This window comes from Corapipo altera, unplaced genomic scaffold (assembly GCF_003945725.1).
Source record: "Corapipo altera isolate COAL_440 unplaced genomic scaffold, ASM394572v1 47, whole genome shotgun sequence".
In the NCBI taxonomy this organism is placed as follows: Eukaryota; Metazoa; Chordata; class Aves; order Passeriformes; family Pipridae; genus Corapipo; species Corapipo altera.
The window spans coordinates 2,071,822-2,091,377 of NW_020884897.1; the positions used below are offsets into that span (position 1 = coordinate 2,071,822).

Consider the following 19,556-nt stretch of genomic DNA (forward strand, 5'->3'; position numbering starts at 1 on the left):
GTGTTTTTAAAGAAGAAATTCAATCTGGAGTGACTCTGTTTCTGATTAAGGAATGACTCCAAATTTCGAGTTAGACGAGCAATTTTAAAAAGTGTGTTTGAGGGTAAAAATAAAATGGAAAAAGTACTGTGCAGACTTATAGTGTGACTGTGCTATGAAAATTTTAAATCTAAGCTTTGACATTTATATCCAAACAACTGAGAAATAAATGGAAATGCAATTTTGGTTTAGCGGAGCCCTGTAAGCAGGTGGCACTCAGATGGACTCAGTAGTTTGTACCTGTCAGCCACAAAGGAGCAATCCAGTTTTTCCACCAAAGAATAGGTTTCAGGTCCACAGATGGAATTCATGCAAATTCATTACTAACAACAAGCCAACACTATTTTCTTAATTATTTTCAACAAAATGGTCCAAAAGACTTCAACACCTCAAAGGAGACAATCATATCACATGCCCTCTAGACGTCCTCTAAAGATACCAATCTCTTTTGGCTGATACTTAACTGAAGTTTTCTGCTTCTTTTGTCTTAACAAGAACATTAACCTTCAAGGGAGAGGTAAAAGGAAGGGAAAGGAGAACTATATTATTTCCCTTATACAAAAAAATGATACACTGAAGAAATTAGTTTTTGGAGCTGTTTTTTCAAGCTGTTTTGCCCATGTATGACTGTACATAGCTCATATATATGCCCTAGTTGCATATGCATATTATCAATTTAAAGGTAGACATCACTATTTAACCAGCTGCAGTGTGTGTGCAGGTATGGAAACATGCAATCGTGAAAAAATTAATGATTAACTGATATACACAATCTCTGTCTTTCAGACAAGGACATACAGGCAGAAATTTTCACTTCAAAAGTTCTAAGTTCAGCATTGCTGTATCCTTCACCTTTTTTTCTTTCTGTTGAATATTTTCTAGAGTTCTTGCTCTGTGCAGCAAAAATTCATTTATGCTGTACTGTGCAAAAGCAAATAGTTCACATAAATGACTAGTTTACAATAGCACACACAACAAAGCAGAACAAAGTGACCTCAGTCCTTCATATACACGTGCCTTCCTCCTTTTATAAAATGTTACAATTTTTTTTTCTCTGGAGAATTTCAGAGTATTTTATCAGTTACATGTCCTTGGTTGTTTTTCTGTAAGCTCTTATGGAGACGAACATCTGTTCCCGAGGATATTTGTATAGAGGAAACAGGGGATCTCAATATTTTATCCAGACACAAACTTGCAACATGCACTTACTGCCAGTGGCATCAAGACTTCATAGAAGATGGCAGTTCACAGGCACAAGAACCCTGCTATTGAGGTTCCTGATGGTCTGAAGCCCTTAGCACCCATCTCAAGTTGTCAATTAACAGGAAAGCATTTAAAACACAAGCGGGAGTTCGAATTATCAATGTTAGTATAGAATGAAACCACAATAAATAAGCATCGGAGCCAAAGATAAGTTAAACTGTTGTACTTTGTGAAAAGCCAGGGGATGGTGCACTCAACCTCTGAACTTAGTTTGGTTGCTTCTGCTACCGAAGTTGAGTGGTAGAAACTACTAACAGTAGTCCCTTCACATAGGCCTTGGGCAGTGAAGGAGATGCCCAAGGGCAGATTGCATGCAAATGATGACCAACTTCTTGGCTGATGTGGTAGCTGGAGGCAGCATAAAGCTGCTAAAAATTCTGCTCAGTGGTTGTTTCAGGCCCTGGGCACTCTGGTTCATGGCAGGAGGCAAAGGAGGCTGAGAAATTCATGGGCAGGAGGCCTGATGAACCCTGAGCTGTTTTAAGCATAAACCCTGGAGTATCCTGAATTCTGTTGTGTCTGTTATTAAAGAAGTTAATGGTTAAAAAAAGTCCTTTGAAACCTTTTCTTAGAAAGATCTAGTTCTAAGTGAAAGGATTAAGCTATATATATAGGTATGTAGTTATCATAACTTAATAAAGTTAATAAGCACACAGAACACATGAATGAGATTTGACTAGCTCTCTTGTTTTGATTATCCAGTCATAAATGTGCAAGTGACAGCAGAAAAGAAGGAAACAAAGAAAAAGTGGCAGCCCTCCGACCAGATGAAACACATGGAATTTGATTCTGATGCATTCCACCCTTTTTCCATGTGCATTCCATGGATTGCAAGCGGCAATGATTAATAACAAGCCTTGCACTTAGATAAGGTTGAGGAGATTTTGATGTTTATTCCTCAGTAATGAAAAAGGATAAACAGATTTCTTTTTTTACCTCTCTGAAGTCTGATTAGGTCCATTGTACAGGATCACCACGTTGCCAGGAGCTCAGGATGCACAGGGGCCCCCAAGCAGGACACCTGAGAGTCCCGTTGTGTGCCAAGGATCAGAAATGAAAGATTTCCCTTTCTGTCTTCCCTTTACTAACTACTACTCAACATGTTTTTAAGCTTTCTTGCAGACACCAAACCTCACAGGAAACGCCAGTGTGAACATTCGTATGGAAGGCTAATAAGGCATTGTTTTTATATGTCAGTTAGTAATTTCCTATAGAAAACAACAGAAGCAGGAGGAATGTTTAAAATCTATGAACAAGTTTTGAATATTAGTAATATAGATCTAATATACTCAAGCATTTCTCTTAGCTTTTGCCAAGAGAAATAGAATCTAGGTTTCAGCTAAGCAGTGTAAGGCAATGTACAATTGAGGCAAATCAGTGGCTTTTTTCATATAATGATGCTAATACTTGCCCGCTAGTATAGGTTTTTTGTATACAGTAATTCATATGAATAATCTTAAACTGTTCAGGAATCATGTGTCATTAAGCTATGGACCTGATAAAACATATTAAAAAACAAGCCCAAACAGACTGACTGAACTCAAGGAGCCTCTTCATGGCAATAAATGTTTGCAGGATTTCTCCTGTACTAACAGGGCAAAGCCAAGGCAGCTCATCTTGCTAATGAATGTTGTGCTTAAGGATATGGAAGAATAGCTACTCGGCAGAGACCACTGAACTCATTCTGTGTACCATGTTCTAGAAGACCCATAGGTCTTCTGAGGTGAAATCTGAGTGCATGAAAATACTGTGTTGTATTAATGCTTAACTGTAATCAGCTAGAGACATAGCACATGCTCAGCTTACTGGGACATTCCACTTAAAGTGCATGTTAAACTAATATTGACTTTTCCACTAAACCAAAATCTCTGTTATTTGTGCCCAGAAGACTGAAAAAACAATATATGTGGGAAACAAAAGAATTAATCTTCCTGACCTTTTCTTTTTCTATACCTTTGGGAGTAAGTCTTTTTTTGTGTGTCTAATAGGGAATATGAGATATTCACTTGCAATCACTCTTAAATTATGTAGAAGGACTTTACTGTGTTAATTTTTTCCTTTCTTTTTCATCTTCCACATTCAATAAACTCCACAGAGTATTATTAATAATACCTTTAAAATGTAATTTTTTTACCTGTATCCATTCTCTGATAGAATCTTCCCCTGGGGTCCATCCATTCTCAGGGTAATTTAGCCGGGACCTTTCCGAAGACCAGATAGCACTGTACTGGGAGGAGACAGTGATTTGATCAGAGTGAATTTCTCCTGACTCCATACCTAGTGGTTCCATGCACTGGAAATCTGAAGAAAAATAAATTACCATCATTATTATGGTCAGCTTTTTGATTTAGACTTTGAATAATGAGAACATTTTCCTGCTTTGAATATGAATATCTAAAGAATTTATTTTTATGTGACTTTGAATACTTTAGCAACTTTAAGTGAGGCAGTATTGGGTTTATAGTGTCATTCTTAATACTGTCATTTGAGTTGCCATGGCAATTCCTGCAGTAATAATGCTATACAAATATTTTTAGCCCAGCATTTTAGCCATTTCAATATAGGACAATAGAATTCTCTATTCTAGGCTAGCATAAACCCTTCTGTGGATTCATAACACAAAACAATGTATGTCCATCTCATAATTATGCATAAATTCAGGAAAGACAAACTACATGACTGTACGAAATAATTTGATTTTAAAACTATTTACTTCCATAGAAAAAGTACAAAATGCTTAAAAAATAGTCCATCCTCTTGGGATCCTAGACACTGGAGTGAAACACAGCAACAAAATTTGAATCCAGGCCAGAAGATTGTTGACCTAAGGGAATTACCACCTCTTCTGTAACGTGGTGTATTTTAAACAAGTTGATCATCTTCATTCAATCTCTTTTTGTTGACACAAAAATTATATAGATAATTTAGAATTAATTGACATCCTAATCACTACAGTGAGTTGAAAGGCTAGTAGGGCACGGAGACTCAATTCTCCTCTCGGTCTTCAGAAAAGGCTCCAACCTCTACTAAAGCAAGAGAGGCCAATGGCATTAGACAGATCCTCACACCCAGGTGCTCATGTTCCCCTCGTGACAGAAGTGAGGTAGGAGAAACAAACATGTGCCTATGCTTCTGTTCAGGGACTTCATATTACAGAAATATAATTAATTCCTTCATTAGAAATCTAAGGTAAAATATCAGTGTGCGAAGTGGAGGCTCTGACAGCTGGATATACACTCCTTTTTATCACAGCTTCTCTGGAACTGATGTTTCTCTAACAGAGGGATGGGTGCTGAGTTGAAGGTTTCAACATCTATGAGTTGGAAAAATGAGATTTAAAAAAAATAAAATCCTATTTTTAAATGAAAATTAAAATATTCTGCAAAAAGTGTTTAAATCTTTTACCAGGAATCCAAAAATCTACATTCAGAAATGTTATAAAGGGTATTTTATAGGAGTTGTACTTAGAGTGACCCATAACTGAATTATCAAACTTGTTGTCATCTGCGTTTTCCATGGCGTATGACCCTTTCCCCCAAATCTGTGCTGTTTCAGTGTTTTAGGAGCCTTGGGTGAAGTACTGGAGCAGAACTACATTAGGGTATAAGTCTCAAAGTAAATTAACCTCTGCTTGAAATCTGAAGGAGAGCCATAAGCCACTGTAAAGAATGCAAAACACGATAGGTGGGAGTCATAATAAAATATCTAAAAAGTAAGTGTCTAGTTTGATCTAGACATGTTGGCTTTCCCTGTAGTCTACTGAGAGGGACAAGTACCTCCTAGGGACATCTCACATGTCTGAGATAAGCAGAATGAGCTGGCCTCTGGAGGTGACCCTCTCTGTACTGACAACACAAAGAGAAAGGGTGGCTGAAAGTAAGTGAGAGGATTCACTCTGTCTTAAGTCTACAGCATATAAAATGTTTCCTCTTATCATCCAAAAGGGTTTTCATACACACTGACTTTTGTTCTATTGTCCTGTGCTTAAGAGCTGAAGGCATACCAGTGTAGCAGATATTATTAATTCTGACTTCAGTGTGATGATGCATCTACATCCCAGGGAGGGTGACTGTGGAGGAGATGGACAGAGGGGGACCCAAGTGGCCTGTGTTAGCTAATGAAGGGATAGGAGCAGCACCTACATAGGGAGCAACCAAACCAGCTGAAAGTACAGTCTGAGACAGATGGAGAAGGATGCTTCCCATCTACAGAGGCTGGGTGTGTCCCATTCCCTCTTCCTAGCTATGCATGTATAAGAAAGCTGTTAAAGAGGCAAGGAGTGGAGGAGAGGGTGTGAGTTACAGGGATTACTTCAGTTTGCTCATTTTTCTTTTGTTCCTTTTTTGACTACACAAGTACATTAAATATGGGTGAATCTGCTTGAAACTCAGTAAGACACAGAAAGAAGAGAGAGTTTGATTTAAAGTGTGTGATTTATCATTGAGGAGAGCAAGAAAATCTGCAAGGATGTCATGTAACACAGCCTGTTTTTTCATGTATCTTCCTCACTTTGTTTCATTCTCTGTCCGAAGGGTAAGCATGAAAATCAGGCAACTGGGGAAAAAATATGAGTCAGGGAACAAAACTTAGACAGCTTATGAAATGGTTTAACAAGAGCACATATATTAAATGGGTTCTTTTTATTCAAGAAATCGATCATCAAAGCTTATTCCACGTAATAAAAGAAGGTTTTGGATAGTGCATTCATTGTCCATGTTTCATTGTTTTAATGCAAGTGTTCAATTGCTCTGCATTCCTGTGTTCCCGTGGTCAGCACAGTTTTTCACAATAATTATCCCCACTTCCTGGTAATACTGTGGAATAAAACCGTAAGGAGAATTCTGCTTCTTGCACTGCTTTTCAAAGGGCAGCTGTTCTTTTTAAAAATAATAAAAAAAAAAAGATATAAAAAAAGGAAAACAGAGCCAATCCTTCCCCCACCATCTTATTTATTTAAGGTTTCTTTAAAGCTTCAGGCAACACCGGGTGTGCAAGAAGACATAACTGAGAGTAGTTTCCAAGAAGCTCTGTGGGATAGATAAATACTGACCTTCTGATACACTGCTCTGCGACACGCTGTAGTTTGCTGAGAATCCCTCCTTTGCTATTGCACTGTCAGTGTAAAATACCATTGAAAGAATCCCTGTTGAAGACCGGACACGTCCTGGGTTGTTCTGCCCACAATAACGCCCGATGTGTGGGCCAACTGCAAAGAGACAGGATACAATAGTAAACTACCAGTCCTACTATAACAATAGATGCCACTACAATATCCTCCCAAAGAGAGCCTCTCAGCAGGAAACAGTGAACCTCTGCAACAGTTCAAAATGACAATGTCATCAATAACTTAGCGGTGAACAGTAAATTGTTCATCCTACCCCAGCAATCTTACTTCTAAAATGCTCCAGACAGCACTCCATGAACCTCTGAAAATGTAAAGAACCAAGATTTAAAAGAGTCCTTTAAAGTGTGCAGAGAGGCCAGCGATGCACAAAATTGCATGTACGAAACACCACAAGTATTTTCCAAAGTGTGATTGAAGTACCTATTTATGACAAGAACAACTGAATGGCCTTATTTGCCCACCCAGTATACAAGATACTCAGAGGAGTTCAAATAGTGCCTGCCAGGTTTTATGCTCAATACTGCAGATAATCTATTAATTTTATAGTAAACTTTGAAAAACATTTTTGCACTCATATTGAGGCTACGGTCAATGACTCTTTATCCCCTCTATTTAGGCTTTCAGCACACCCTCATAGGTCTTTTGCCCATATGTTCAACATTAAAGAACAGTGTAAAAAGAATTTAAGAGTAAAATCTTAATCCCTTTAAAAGAGCAAGGATTTCTTAAGTATATCTCCATGTCACAGAATACACACACACACACACATACATATACATGATCTCTTTAAGTGTTAATAATGTATAAACCCAATTCTGATATTTTTCAGGGTTTCCTGTGCAGTGAGATAATCTTTTTCCTTAATTAAACTACTCAATTCACAACCAACATATGCGGCCTTCTAGCACTTGAGTATTCCCTACAGATAAGTCCCTAGGCTGTTGAATGGTGGTACATCTGTGCATACAAACAATAATAAAAGATAATGCTAAACCCCACCCTTGGAGTTCAATCATGAAAATAATCATGAGGCATCATTCTAATGCTTACACCACTGGTTTTCCAGGCTTAAATTAACACCTTGTCATGTCTCTAGGAAGTCCATTACACTTTCAGTTTAAAATATAAAATGTTTATATATCCTAATTATTCACAGTTCAAAGAAAATCTACAGCTAACATAATTTTCTACTCATTTATTGGCATTTTACAACAAGTAAAACAGTTCCAGCTTGGAATAACTTTATTATGTAAGCTACACATTTCTGTAAGGCCCTAGAGTTGCCAGAAAGAGGAAGCTCAGATGTTATAGCTCTTGTTGCCAACATGTGCTTTTCTATCTGTATTCTGGCCACAGTTAGTCTTCAGTTGCCTTGGCAATCCCATGGCATTTAAAATACCTGCCAATTCAGTCTTTTCCCACCAAGGTTGTTTAATGCAGCATTGATAGAATGAAACACCCTATAGAGGATATGAGTTGAATTCTTCCTCAACTTAGAAATCAGTAAAGCTTCACAGTTTTATTATTTGGAGAGAGAAATTAGTTTTAGGCTGTTACCATTAGTGGCTTTTAGAAAACATAAAATAATGTTCACATTCCAATTGCTGGAGGTTTTTGGTTTTGTATTTGTTTTTGCTTTCGCTTTCTTTTGCATTTTCTATGTGCAAACAACTCTGATCCTGCTTCTTCCCATGATGGCTTTCAACATTATAGCTGCTGCTGTTGCTCTCAACTGCAAGAAAATAAGGAGGATAAGGCTACCACGTTATGGTACTCTGAGCCTCCCTCCTCCCATTTCCTGTAGGGAAGCCTCTTTGAAATGACAAACAAGAGAACTTTGTTTAAAGCAGACAGGCTTTAAGATTCCCCATGACTCACTGGTTTATAATTTTTAAGACATATTTAGTGATTCTGCATTGATTGGCCCTGCTATGACAGTGCTATTCCCTTTGCTATCTATGTAGATGCAAGAGCCAACAATCTTCAGAATATTACACAAAGAAGTATTGAATTTTTTGCACAACATGTAAACCTTAGCCTGCTGAGCTAATACAATATCGATCTGAGTATAACTGGATGAAATAGAGATTCTTGTTCTTCTTCCATAAATAGCTAACACAAAGTTCTCCTTTTTTTTCTTCAATTCAAGTCTTGAAAACCTTTGAATTACAATAAATTATCAAATATTTTAGGTGTCACCACATCAAATAAATGCTGTGCAGGGTACACTACCTGAGCAGTCATTCAGGGGGTGATACTGCTGTCTGATTAGGTAGACTATGCCACTGCTTTTTTTTACCATCTTCTTGACAATTCCTTAGGAACCAAGATGAGATTTCATAATAGACCACATACAGTTCCAAATGGGAATTTTAGGGCAGCAGGTGCCGAAAAGTCCTTAGGCCTAGAAAGCTCTTTGCAACTTCTATCTGTAGACCATCATGTTGCTATGTCAGAATTCCCTAGGAAGTCCTACTCCAAATACAAATCAATGGAAATGTCTTCACTCAAGGATACTTCTACACTACCCGCAGAACAAAGGGATTTCACGGATCCAGCTACTTCATTTGACAGCCCATGTTGTAGCTGTTTCTGGGACCTTGGTTCCTCTATCCACTGGCATGGTACAATATAGGGGAAAACTGAGTAACTTTCAGGTTAAAAGATGGAAGGACAACTAAAACATCTGTTTTGCAGGCACTTCCCAAAATGCAGAGTCTGATTGTAGAACTTGAATAAATCCTTGATTAATCTTAATAGGTCTGAAGGTTCACAGATCTGAGCGTGGAATATACAGAATGTGGCTATCCTTACTGATTCTACTTTTCTCCTGCTTGCCTTTCTGGACAAAGAATGTCTGTATCAAGAAATTCTGAGGTTTACTGAAATGCACATTTGTTCCTCTAGTTCAAATGATAGCTTTTGGAATACAATTAAACAAACCCCAACAAAACAGAAGCAAGGAAAAAAAAAGGTATTTCATACTTCTAAAATATTTAAACGTCAACTAGCCATTTACTAAATTTTAAAGCTGCTTTCTGTAAGTATGCTGCTGTGTTGTGGACAGTATTTTTGCAGCAGTATTGACAAAATATTTGCACACAAAAAACAACTGAAAAATTAATCCCATCCTCACAGTCCAGGTAGTCAACTACACTGAGCTTGTGTATGCCCTTATATCTTAATAGCTTCTCACAAGAGTGTAGAAAGGAACCACAACAGAGGAGAAACACACTTAGATTAATAGCAATCTTCATTTGCACTGATGTTAACGACTGCAGTAAAGCATTTTGCTTTGCTCTGTCATTCAGTAGAAGCTCTTGTGGTATTGACCGAAGCAGCAACGCTTAGGTTGTGGTTCTCAAACTTATGTAAACTTCTCTAAATTACTTTTGAGCCCTAGTAGACAGTCTATAGAGCTCCAAAGAGAGCTGCATGATGAATATGTGTAGTTCATCACTTAAGCTAGTCCTTGTTTTGAGTGGGCTATTTTTCTTCAAAGTCATCAATGGACTGTTCTCAGCAGAGGCTGTCTGAGGTATATCTGTGCCTTGGGCAAAGACATTTTTGGTGTCTAGTTTATTAATGCAAAATCATATATTTCTATTCTGAGATCTCTTCTGCTCTAAATCCACCTATTATCTCCTTCAACCATGGTCCCGTTTCTGCAATATTTGCAATATGCCCTTGGCATGTAGCTACAAAGAAACAAAATGCCAGTTCTGAAGCATTCCTGAATGCCTACCATTCCCCTCTTGAACCAGCAAAACACTTACACCACTGTTTAACTTCAGTCCTGTAAGTGTCCTTGGTGAATTCTTTTTGAAGTCAATCTGACTGCTCACATGCTTCAAAGATAAGCACATATTTTGCAGAATCAAGACGCAAGTACTCAGCACTTGCCAGCTTCAATCCACTAAAAGGACAACCAGGTAGGCTGAGGATTCTGTGATTGTGACAGAGCATTTCAGGATTAACGTCTTTTTGAATGACTGTTACAGTTGCTGTCAAATTGTCTAACAGAAAATTGTTTTCCATCAGTAAAACGGCAATTACGCAGAAGCAAAATCTAAATGGAAGCATACTGACTTTGACATATCCTTTTAAACATCACTATGAAAATTTGTTTAAGAGAACATTTCTCTTCTTTATTTTTTTCCTTTTTTTTTTTTTCACAATTGTATAAACCAGCAAATTCATTTCCTGCTGATCTCTAGTGACTGTAGCTGATCAGATTCTACAGTGAAAACATTTTCCACTTATGCTGGGATTCCTCTGCTTTAACTCAGGTATCTTAAGTTTACATCTGACTTAGTGATTCATAGCTCCCAATACAGTCCATGAACCTCCAGAGGTCCATTAACTGTGTCCTAAAGTAAATGTCTGAGACAGATCAGAGTGGGATGCTGTTCCTGCCATTAAACAGAGCAGGCAAGGGAACACCTTTGAACCTGCAGTCAGTGGCCAGGGACTGCTCCTGGGACCAGACTAAGTGTGATGCACTTTGCCCCCATGGAGCTCTTCCCTCTCAAACTGGATGGCCGTGTCCAACGTGCCTGTTGGGAATAACCTCTGGCTTTCTCTGTCCTCCCAGTCATGCTTAGGAATTTCTTGGGAAAGTGCAAACTGATGTGTGCTAAAACGGTACAAGGGAGTATGTCAGCAATTAAGAAGTGCACACAACCATGCCTTGTGCCTTTTTCAGTTAATAGTGTAGATGCAGCTTCAGAATATTTTTGACGGACTGAAGGGAAATGGACAAACTGCTGAAAGACTTACCTTGGGTAAAGACTCCATTCACCAAAGGCAACCAGTCTGTCTAATTTTCCACAGTGTAGAAATTTACTACTTCCATGTGGATGCAAATTAGATTTATTTTGCCTTCCTTTCTCCTTTCCCTTCTCCCCCCTCCCAAGATTATCCAGATGCTCTGTTTTTGATATCTAGAAACGTAACTTCTATCTTCAGTTTATGGCCAGGCTGTACCAGTGGTTTCCTGTGTCAGCTTTGCTCTTCAGTTCAAATAGTTCTTCTCCCTCCAGGAATTTGTCCTGTGATGCATTTATAGAGAAGCAATCACGTTCTCTCTTCCTTTGTAGTGTTAAGTTAAACAGGGGAGACTGACTATTGGTTAAGGATTGTCCTATGGTGAAATGATGCAGCAAACATTTCCCTGCAACTGCAGCAACCTCCAACAGTTTGGATCAAAGAAAACACTTTTTTCACAACCCATGAATTCAGCTGAATATTTACAAACACGTAAACACCCTTTCCGGACGTCAGGATCATTTTGGGTTTAGACAGTTTGTGAGGGAATTGGAAGGCTGATAATGGCTGTTTTTAATTGCTCTTCAGTACTGCTCAGCCACTTTCTTGAACCAGGAAATTACCACTTTGAAACTCTCTACAATAATGCATTTCTTTTTGGTTATATTGCACATATTATGATTGATTGGATCATCTTTTCATATGTCAGTTTAAATGCAAGTTCTGCAGGAATTCAGTTTGAACAGATTTGGCCTATATACAAATAAACTCATTATTAAATGTTCCAGATATCATTATTGTAGTGTTACAATATTGTCTTCCTAACTGAGACATTAAATACTAAATAGTCTTTTAGCTATATTATGGGTCTTTCTTCACTATTTATTGGAGTGGATTGAAAAGAGCTGCGATAAACCCATTAACCATAAAACAAAGAGGAAAAAATCCCAAATATACATTAAAAATATATAACTATTTACTGCAGCATCAATGAAAGCTTTAAGCAAAATTATATTGGGAATTTATCTAGGAAAACAAGCAAGTTTAAATGTATTCCTATAATACATTCCTTAAGTTACATGTTTTCATTTAGATGAAATATTAATGTAGGATTAGCAGTTTGTAAAAACTGCTGCTGCTGTTCATGAATGAAAAAAATCTATTAATAAGAATCATCATACCAGTGGAAAACTGAAATAGTTGTAATTAGTGCCCAACACAAACAACATAAATCTTCAATCTCTGAATTTTGCTACAAATTACAAAATTAAGAAGAGAAAGGACAGCTCCAAGATGTTTCTCTTCATCAGCTTATGGCATATGTAGAACCAGTGAAAAAGGCACCACAAATAATCAGTGTTACATAGCTGCTTGCACAGTTCATATAGGCATTTGGGCACCCTAAAAGTTGGTCATTCAGCTTGAACAGTCCCTTTTAGGCTGGAGCCACAGCCTATAGCACTGGGTCCTTGGAGAACTGGTACACAGCTTCTCAACCTACAGGAGACTTGAATCTTGAGGACCCAGTGCTGTACACGAAAAACATAGAGAATCATGCAGCTACTTTGTTTGTCAGTCTCAGTGTAAAACAGGGATATGAGACTGGGCAGAGGGTGAAATGAGGGCTCTAGCTCTATAGGCTTAGCTGATATCTAGCTATGCACTTAGTGAATGTGCATAAGGTCAAGTGTGGTCAACAACTAAGTGGAAAATTACTGAGATGGCAGAGACGTTCCAGAAGGGTACCCAGCACACCCACCCTGACACATGTTCCCAGCTAATCAGAGATTATAAATTAACAAATTAAGATAAAACCTTTGGATTTGCTTATACTGCTGGAAGAGAGAGCACTGTAATGGAGGAACCCTGCAGTGCCCAGTCACTGAAGCAACCTGAATGAATAACTCAGTGACTGCTTACTGACCTGGTTAATCATTTAGTCACCATGATTTCAATTGTATGGACACCACACTTTCTCTGGCAAAGAAATTCTCTGCTTTGACAGCTGGTCTGTAACGCAGTTCCTCCACAAGTCAGAGGGTCAGTACCTGAAGTCCAATTTCTGCAATTTGTTGGAAATGTCTGGACTATACTCATGTGTTAGCTGTGAAAATTTGGGGACCCATTCTAAGGCTTATATTTACTTTGTTTTAGTGTAGGAGGTTCATCACATATACTGACTGAACACAGAGATTTCCACCAAGCCAACTGTTCAAGATTGAGCATATTTCATTAAAAAAAAAAATCATTCATGCTGTGATATGTTTTACTGAATGAATTTATAGAACATTTTCCCAATTTCTCTTTAATTCAACTCCCTTCACATAAATCAAGCAAGGACCTTTCTAGTATGACATTTAAAAAAAATGGGAATATGCCTTACAGCCCACTACATAGTAATGGTTATGCATATCACAATCCATTTTTCTCTTACCATCGGGGAATCCATCCCAGATTTCCAATCGGTCATAGCGACAGAATGCTCCCCCTGGAGTATTTGAGTCAGGTTCTAGCTCAAAGCTTTCAAATTCCAGTATAATCTCTGACATCTTTGGTGCAAAGATAATATAAGTGCATTCAAGGCTGTTGGGATATTTTTCAGGGAATCCAGGGGACTTTATCACTCCACTTGAGGAAGTAAAGTTTCTGGAACATTCAGGTCCTGTAGGAGAAGGAGAAAAATCAACTGGGTTAACACTATGTTACTAAGCAAAGTAGTTAGTTGGGAAACAAATTAGGTTGTATTGTCTCTCCAGCAGCAAAGGTGGCTTTTCAATGAAACACCTCATTTTAATCGCTGCATTAATCATTCAGCCAGCTTGTTCCTATTATTGATAGTCAGGTTTTAAAGCCCAATTCGTATATACTGTCTGATCTTCAATTTTCAATTTGTATGGAACAATATGAAAACTTGTACCAGCTCTAGAAAAAATTATGACAAATACAAAGTCATGTGGGAACAATGAAAGTGTAAGCTGCAGAAATCTCGACAGAGCCCTAGAGAAATAATTATAGCCCCTTCAAGCTCAAATCTTTAAATCTTATGGCTGACAGGTTTTTATTGGTGAAATAGAATTTTTCACAAAAGCGGGTGGGTGAATTCAGTAGAGGGAGTAGTGGTTTCAGATTCCTGGAGCACTGACTCAGTACCTCTGCCAGATGTGACCTATGCCTCCCTGACAAACTAAATGTGAAAGGTAATTCGTACATGTACAGAGGGTGAGTGACTCATTCTGAGTGGTGTTGACACAGGTGCACCAGTAAAATGTTGCTGCTAGTGCTGGCATGATAAACTGTGTGATTACAGGCAGTCTTGCTAGAAGTCACCTAATGTTAATGTTGACACACCAGCTTTCCCTGATATCCCCACCATGGCATAATGGGATGCTCCAAACAGTGCTCTTGGTGGAGCAGGAAAGTGGCAGTAAAGACATAAGGGTATAAAAGGCCAGGTCACTGGATTTGTCTTTGTGAATATCACATTTCTCCTTTATTTAGGTCCCTCAGGAATCCTCTCTGTGGATACCACACCTGCAGGTGTGCTCAGAAGTCAGCTGCAGGCACTGCCCATACATCTTCCTAGAAGGTCAGCACAGGTACCCCTCTCTGCCTTTTGACACTCCAAATTTAATGGAGAGTGATTTACAGGACTTGGAGGATTGGTGGATAGCAGCTGACCTGGGGAGTCCGAGTAGGATAACTCAGATGAAGGTCTTCAGACATGGAGTAGAGGAAGGACACGGAGAGCACAGTTTGCTTGCAACAGAAAGGTCTGTGCTGGAGGATGATGTGTGTAAGGTTTTAATTTGGATGAGGATGCCTAGAAATTGTAGTCAGGAGCCTTAGAGGATTTCCAATGCTTAACACAGATCATTGAAGGAAAACAGTCTGGCTTGTTGCATATATGAATACTCTTATTTCACTGTAGAAAATGTTTTCCTTGTGAATGTGCCAAAAATATTACCCCCCACAGATTTGGCCACCTCCCAGCTAAATTCAGCATGTAAGAGAGGGGTCTGAATGAATTTAGTCAGTTCAGGTATTTTTGTCCTTCAGTAGATACTGATAGGAAATGCTTGAGCTATCACATCAATATTCAGAACACTTCATGGCATATTTTGGAAGATGTGGATATTGATGCCCATGTAATCCGACCCATTCCAATTTGGGAAATTACGTTTTGCCTATAATTAAATCACCCCCTTACACATTAGCCGGATATTTCTCTTCTCTCCCTGTCATTCCCTTGTCTCCTTGTCATGTATGGGAGGGTTATATTCTGGTGTTGCTCCTCACTCCCACCAGTAGCTGCTGTTCCAGGATAAAATAACTTTGCTATGCCATTCATAGTATAAAGTGCTCTATACTCCTCTTGGAATCCAATAAAAGATGCAATATAAAATGTAAGCCAGGATCATTATTGCTTTATTAAATACAGCCAGATCCTGGCTCTGAGAGTGCACAGTCGTCAGGCTCCTTACAGTCACATGTGGTATCTCAGTACCAGCTTGCTTTATTTTAAACATGTTTGAGTCAATCTGGTGCAAGAAACAGAAACTGTTTTCACAAGAGCTGCCTCACTAAAATGCCCTCCACAGATTTTGACCCTTTATTGACACTGTGAAGCAGGAATTAAATCAACACTAAGGCTATGAGACACTTTATGGGGCAATCTGCATGGAAAACTGGCAGAAGAGGTTCCAGCAGAGGCCTGACAAAATCGATACTTCTGAACTAGAGAAACTACATGTGTGCAAGAGGTATGAGCTGAAGGAAAGAAAGAGAGGAGGCAACTGAGAGAGCAAAGAAAGAGATGACACTGGGGCTAATTTAATCTGCTATCTGTGGGTGTCACCGAGCCAGAAAATCATTTGCCTTCTCGGTTGACACTTTCTTTTCGTTCAGTTTACACCACAAATTTAGTTGACTAAAGTTAGGAATGTTGAATGTGAACCATGTGGATCCTTTTCTAGTGAATAAGTCACTCATCCATCCTACAATAGGCTGTCTGCTGAAGCCAAAATGATGCTATTTCACATGGGCTAAACGTTGGGCCAAATGGCTTTCATCTTTTAATCCTCCATTCAACTTCTTCAGCGTCTTTCTGACAAAGGAGCTGAATGAGAAGTAAAGGCAGCTCCTGTTCTCAAAGCCCATACTTCCTTTATCGTGGTCATTATGTGTGCTGGTCTCTCCTTACAATTTCCATGGTGTGCCACATTTTAAGCATTCAGCTTAGAACACAGGTAGTATAATGCAGTTTTTCCTTTTCAAAGACTAGGACTACTCTCATATGAATAATGGGAAAAAATATACTGTGTGCAGGAATGAAACTCAGCCTTCAGCTCAGCACCACAGGACCCTTGGCTTGGGATCATGCTTCTCATACCTGGGAAATGATGAGCCAAGTTGTGAATATGCTAAACAAACATATTTGTCTGGTGTGAGCAGCTGAGCTTCACCTGCGCAACAGGGTGAACTGGTCAGCTTTACTTGATACAGATATTAAAATGCAAAATTGGAATAGCATACATGCATTTATTCAGAACTTAAAAAGGGCTGTGTTCCCACAGCAACAATAACCTGTATCCTTTGTGTACACATGGCATCTTCTAACACTGTGTGGTGATAACTTTCCTGCCTTAATATACAGTTTGAGTTGAATGAACTTGAGCTAAAGTTGCTCTGGGAGCCGTAATTTCAAGTTTCCTGACTTCCATGTGTGTAAAATCACATTCATAATGCCATCTTAACATTGTAAATGTGTATCTTTGAGAGATGTAAATGACCACACAAGGAAATAAACAGTGTTCCTGTCAGAGCTCTGAGTTCCCACTACACTATTAGAAAATAAATAAAATCTTTTTTTCTTGAAAATGCTCAGTTACTAAAATAGATTGTTTCACAGGTCATTCTTTCACTTCATTTTGTGTTTCAGCCTTCTTCTTCATGAAAGATGGTAGTGCATATATAAGCACTGAGAAACATCAGAACACAGCTTCAAGAGTTTACCTCCTAAGGACACCAAAACAAATAGAGATATTTTTTCAGGAAAGCCTGGTGTCATTTGGATGCTGAATTCTTTCAAAAAATGTGACCCTGAAGGTCAGCAAAAGAATTTCTGGGAGTCAAGAGTGGATTTGCAGACAGGGAAGATGGTGAACAAGAGGTCTGTGGCCCCAATTAGCACTGTACAGAGAAGCAATAGCAATAGAAAAGAGACTTCACTACTGAGCTTCTCCTCATTAAGAGTACAGCTGCCATCAAGTGTGTGTGCTGAACACAGCTGAAAATCTGGCTCTGGTTTAGGTGCATAAAAGGGATTTGAACTGGTTCTGGAAATGGGGCATAGACCGGGAGTGATGTGCACTGGAAATTTTGAGTTCTGAGCTGCTTTTGTGAATATTACCCTAAACATTGATGTTAAAGTCAATTTTTTTTCTATAAAATTAATCTTATTGTCTTTATATATATTAAGAGTTTTGGTCCTGTGTTCTCAAGGAATGGAATACTTGAATTAGTAATCCAGCTATTAATCCAGCTATAGGGGAAGATTTATGCTAAAAAAATGACCTTACAGACCTTCTAGCTATTGACTCAGAAAGTGATATAAAAGAGGGAGTGCTTATATGTCTAGTTAATCTTTCACTCTTTGTTTCTCTGCGCTTTCTCTGTGGCCCATACAGCTAATTGTGCTCACTAGCACAGAACTCCTGGCACGAACATCTAGCAGGTCACGTCTGTGAGCAGTGTGAGCTTCATCTCTCCTTTACCTCCCAGACATGATCTGTGAAAGCAACAGCAACATCATCTGCTGCCCATGTGTACTCTGGTCCTTTCCAAGCCCAGAGCCATCTCTTGGGAACGCAGAGCAAAACACTAACCAAAATAAGTCAGGGACTCAGAAGGTTACAGTGCTGTTAAGGCAGTAACATTGTAAACCATACAGTAATTATTATTTAAAAAAAAAAAAGAAAAAGGCTAATGGTTTTAAGATGGTTGAAACAAACAGCTGATGAAAACTATCATATTTCACACAGAGGAGTCAACCGTCAGACGCAGCTGACCCACTGGATTCATAATGATTTACACCCATTGAATACATGCCCCGCCTTGGAATGACTAGGGAAGTAGAGATTTTCTCTTTCAAGCATTTTCATGCATTCCCCCCATTCCAAAGAATTATGGTGAACTTTCTGATGCAACTAAAAATCACAGGTTATGAACTATGTAACAACAAATTGTTTCTCACCTCTTTTGAAAACTTCGTAGCGGATAGAAAATCCTGCTCCATGTGTCTCATAGTCGGAAACAAATTTAATAAAAAGATATGGCCCCGAAGACACTAAAGGAGGGGGAGCAATCTTTCCACAGTACTTTCCCCATAAGCGTCCTTCAGCATTATCTCCATCAATCACTTCAACGTAATCATACCTGGTAGATAAATGGAAGGAAGAAACTTTTAACTTCCAGGAAAGAAGGAGACCTAATTAATTTAGAAACCATAACACAACATAGATAATCAAGAAAAATGCTAGCTTGCTTGGAAAATGCATTATGCTGAAAGATGTAAGCAAAATGAAATAATTAAAATGGACTACATTATGTCTGTAGACATCATCTGGCAACATGGAACTATTAGGAAGAATGGTGTCCATTATGCTTGCAGACAATGTCAGCTAAAGTAACCAATTAACAAAAAAAAAAAAAAAGGAAATCTCATGAGCACAATTCTGTATTATTAAATTGTGTTCCTTTGTCTGTGTAGTGTTGTTATCAATACATAATGCATAGCATTCTTTTCAAACTGTGAAGTTCTGTTATGAATTCAAAAATGTCTTTTTGGCTGGAGCTCTTTATGAACAATACTTTGATTTCCATATGCTGTCCTCCAAACATATGTCCACAGAATAATAAATAAATCCCTAAACATTAGATTTTGTTCAAAACTCTGCCATGTTGCAGATCAGTGGTAGAAAAATCTGTTATTTTCCTTGTTATATGGACAAATAGTTTGTAGCAAATCACAAAATCCACAAGTCAGTTACACCACTCGGCTTTTCTCAGACAAAAATTGTTTCAATGCAAATCACCTTTGGTTAGGTATTTGAATCAAAAGTGCACGTTATAATATTCGTTCTTGTACAGCATGTGATTACTAGACAGACTGGGCTGAATCCTCCCTGGTTGCTTCCTTCATTCCTAAGGACTGTATAAGGAAGAGTATAAAATAACACAATAATGATTGGTAGTAAAAGTTAGCCTGTGAGCAACGCGTTAGGGTTCTTCTGTCACCAGAGATGCCAATATGTGGGGTCTGGTCTGACAGATTTGGTTTCCAAGGGCTGAGGAGAGCGAGCCC

General features: G+C 38.5%; 1 protein-coding gene across 3 annotated transcripts in view; it reads right to left on the minus strand.

Annotated features, from left to right (window-relative positions):
• The window catches only part of NRP1 (neuropilin 1), a 112,719-nt gene that overhangs the window by 47,627 nt on the left and 45,536 nt on the right, over nt 1–19,556 (minus strand). For all 3 annotated transcript variants that reach the window (XM_027648432.1, XM_027648430.1, XM_027648431.1), the window contains exons 4-7: nt 18,447–18,628; nt 13,629–13,856; nt 6,353–6,508; nt 3,437–3,603 (exon numbers count right to left, since the gene is read on the minus strand). In XM_027648432.1, coding sequence (XP_027504233.1) covers nt 3,437–3,603; nt 6,353–6,508; nt 13,629–13,856; nt 18,447–18,628 — 733 coding nt within the window. The remainder of the gene's footprint in view (nt 1–3,436; nt 3,604–6,352; nt 6,509–13,628; nt 13,857–18,446; nt 18,629–19,556) is intronic.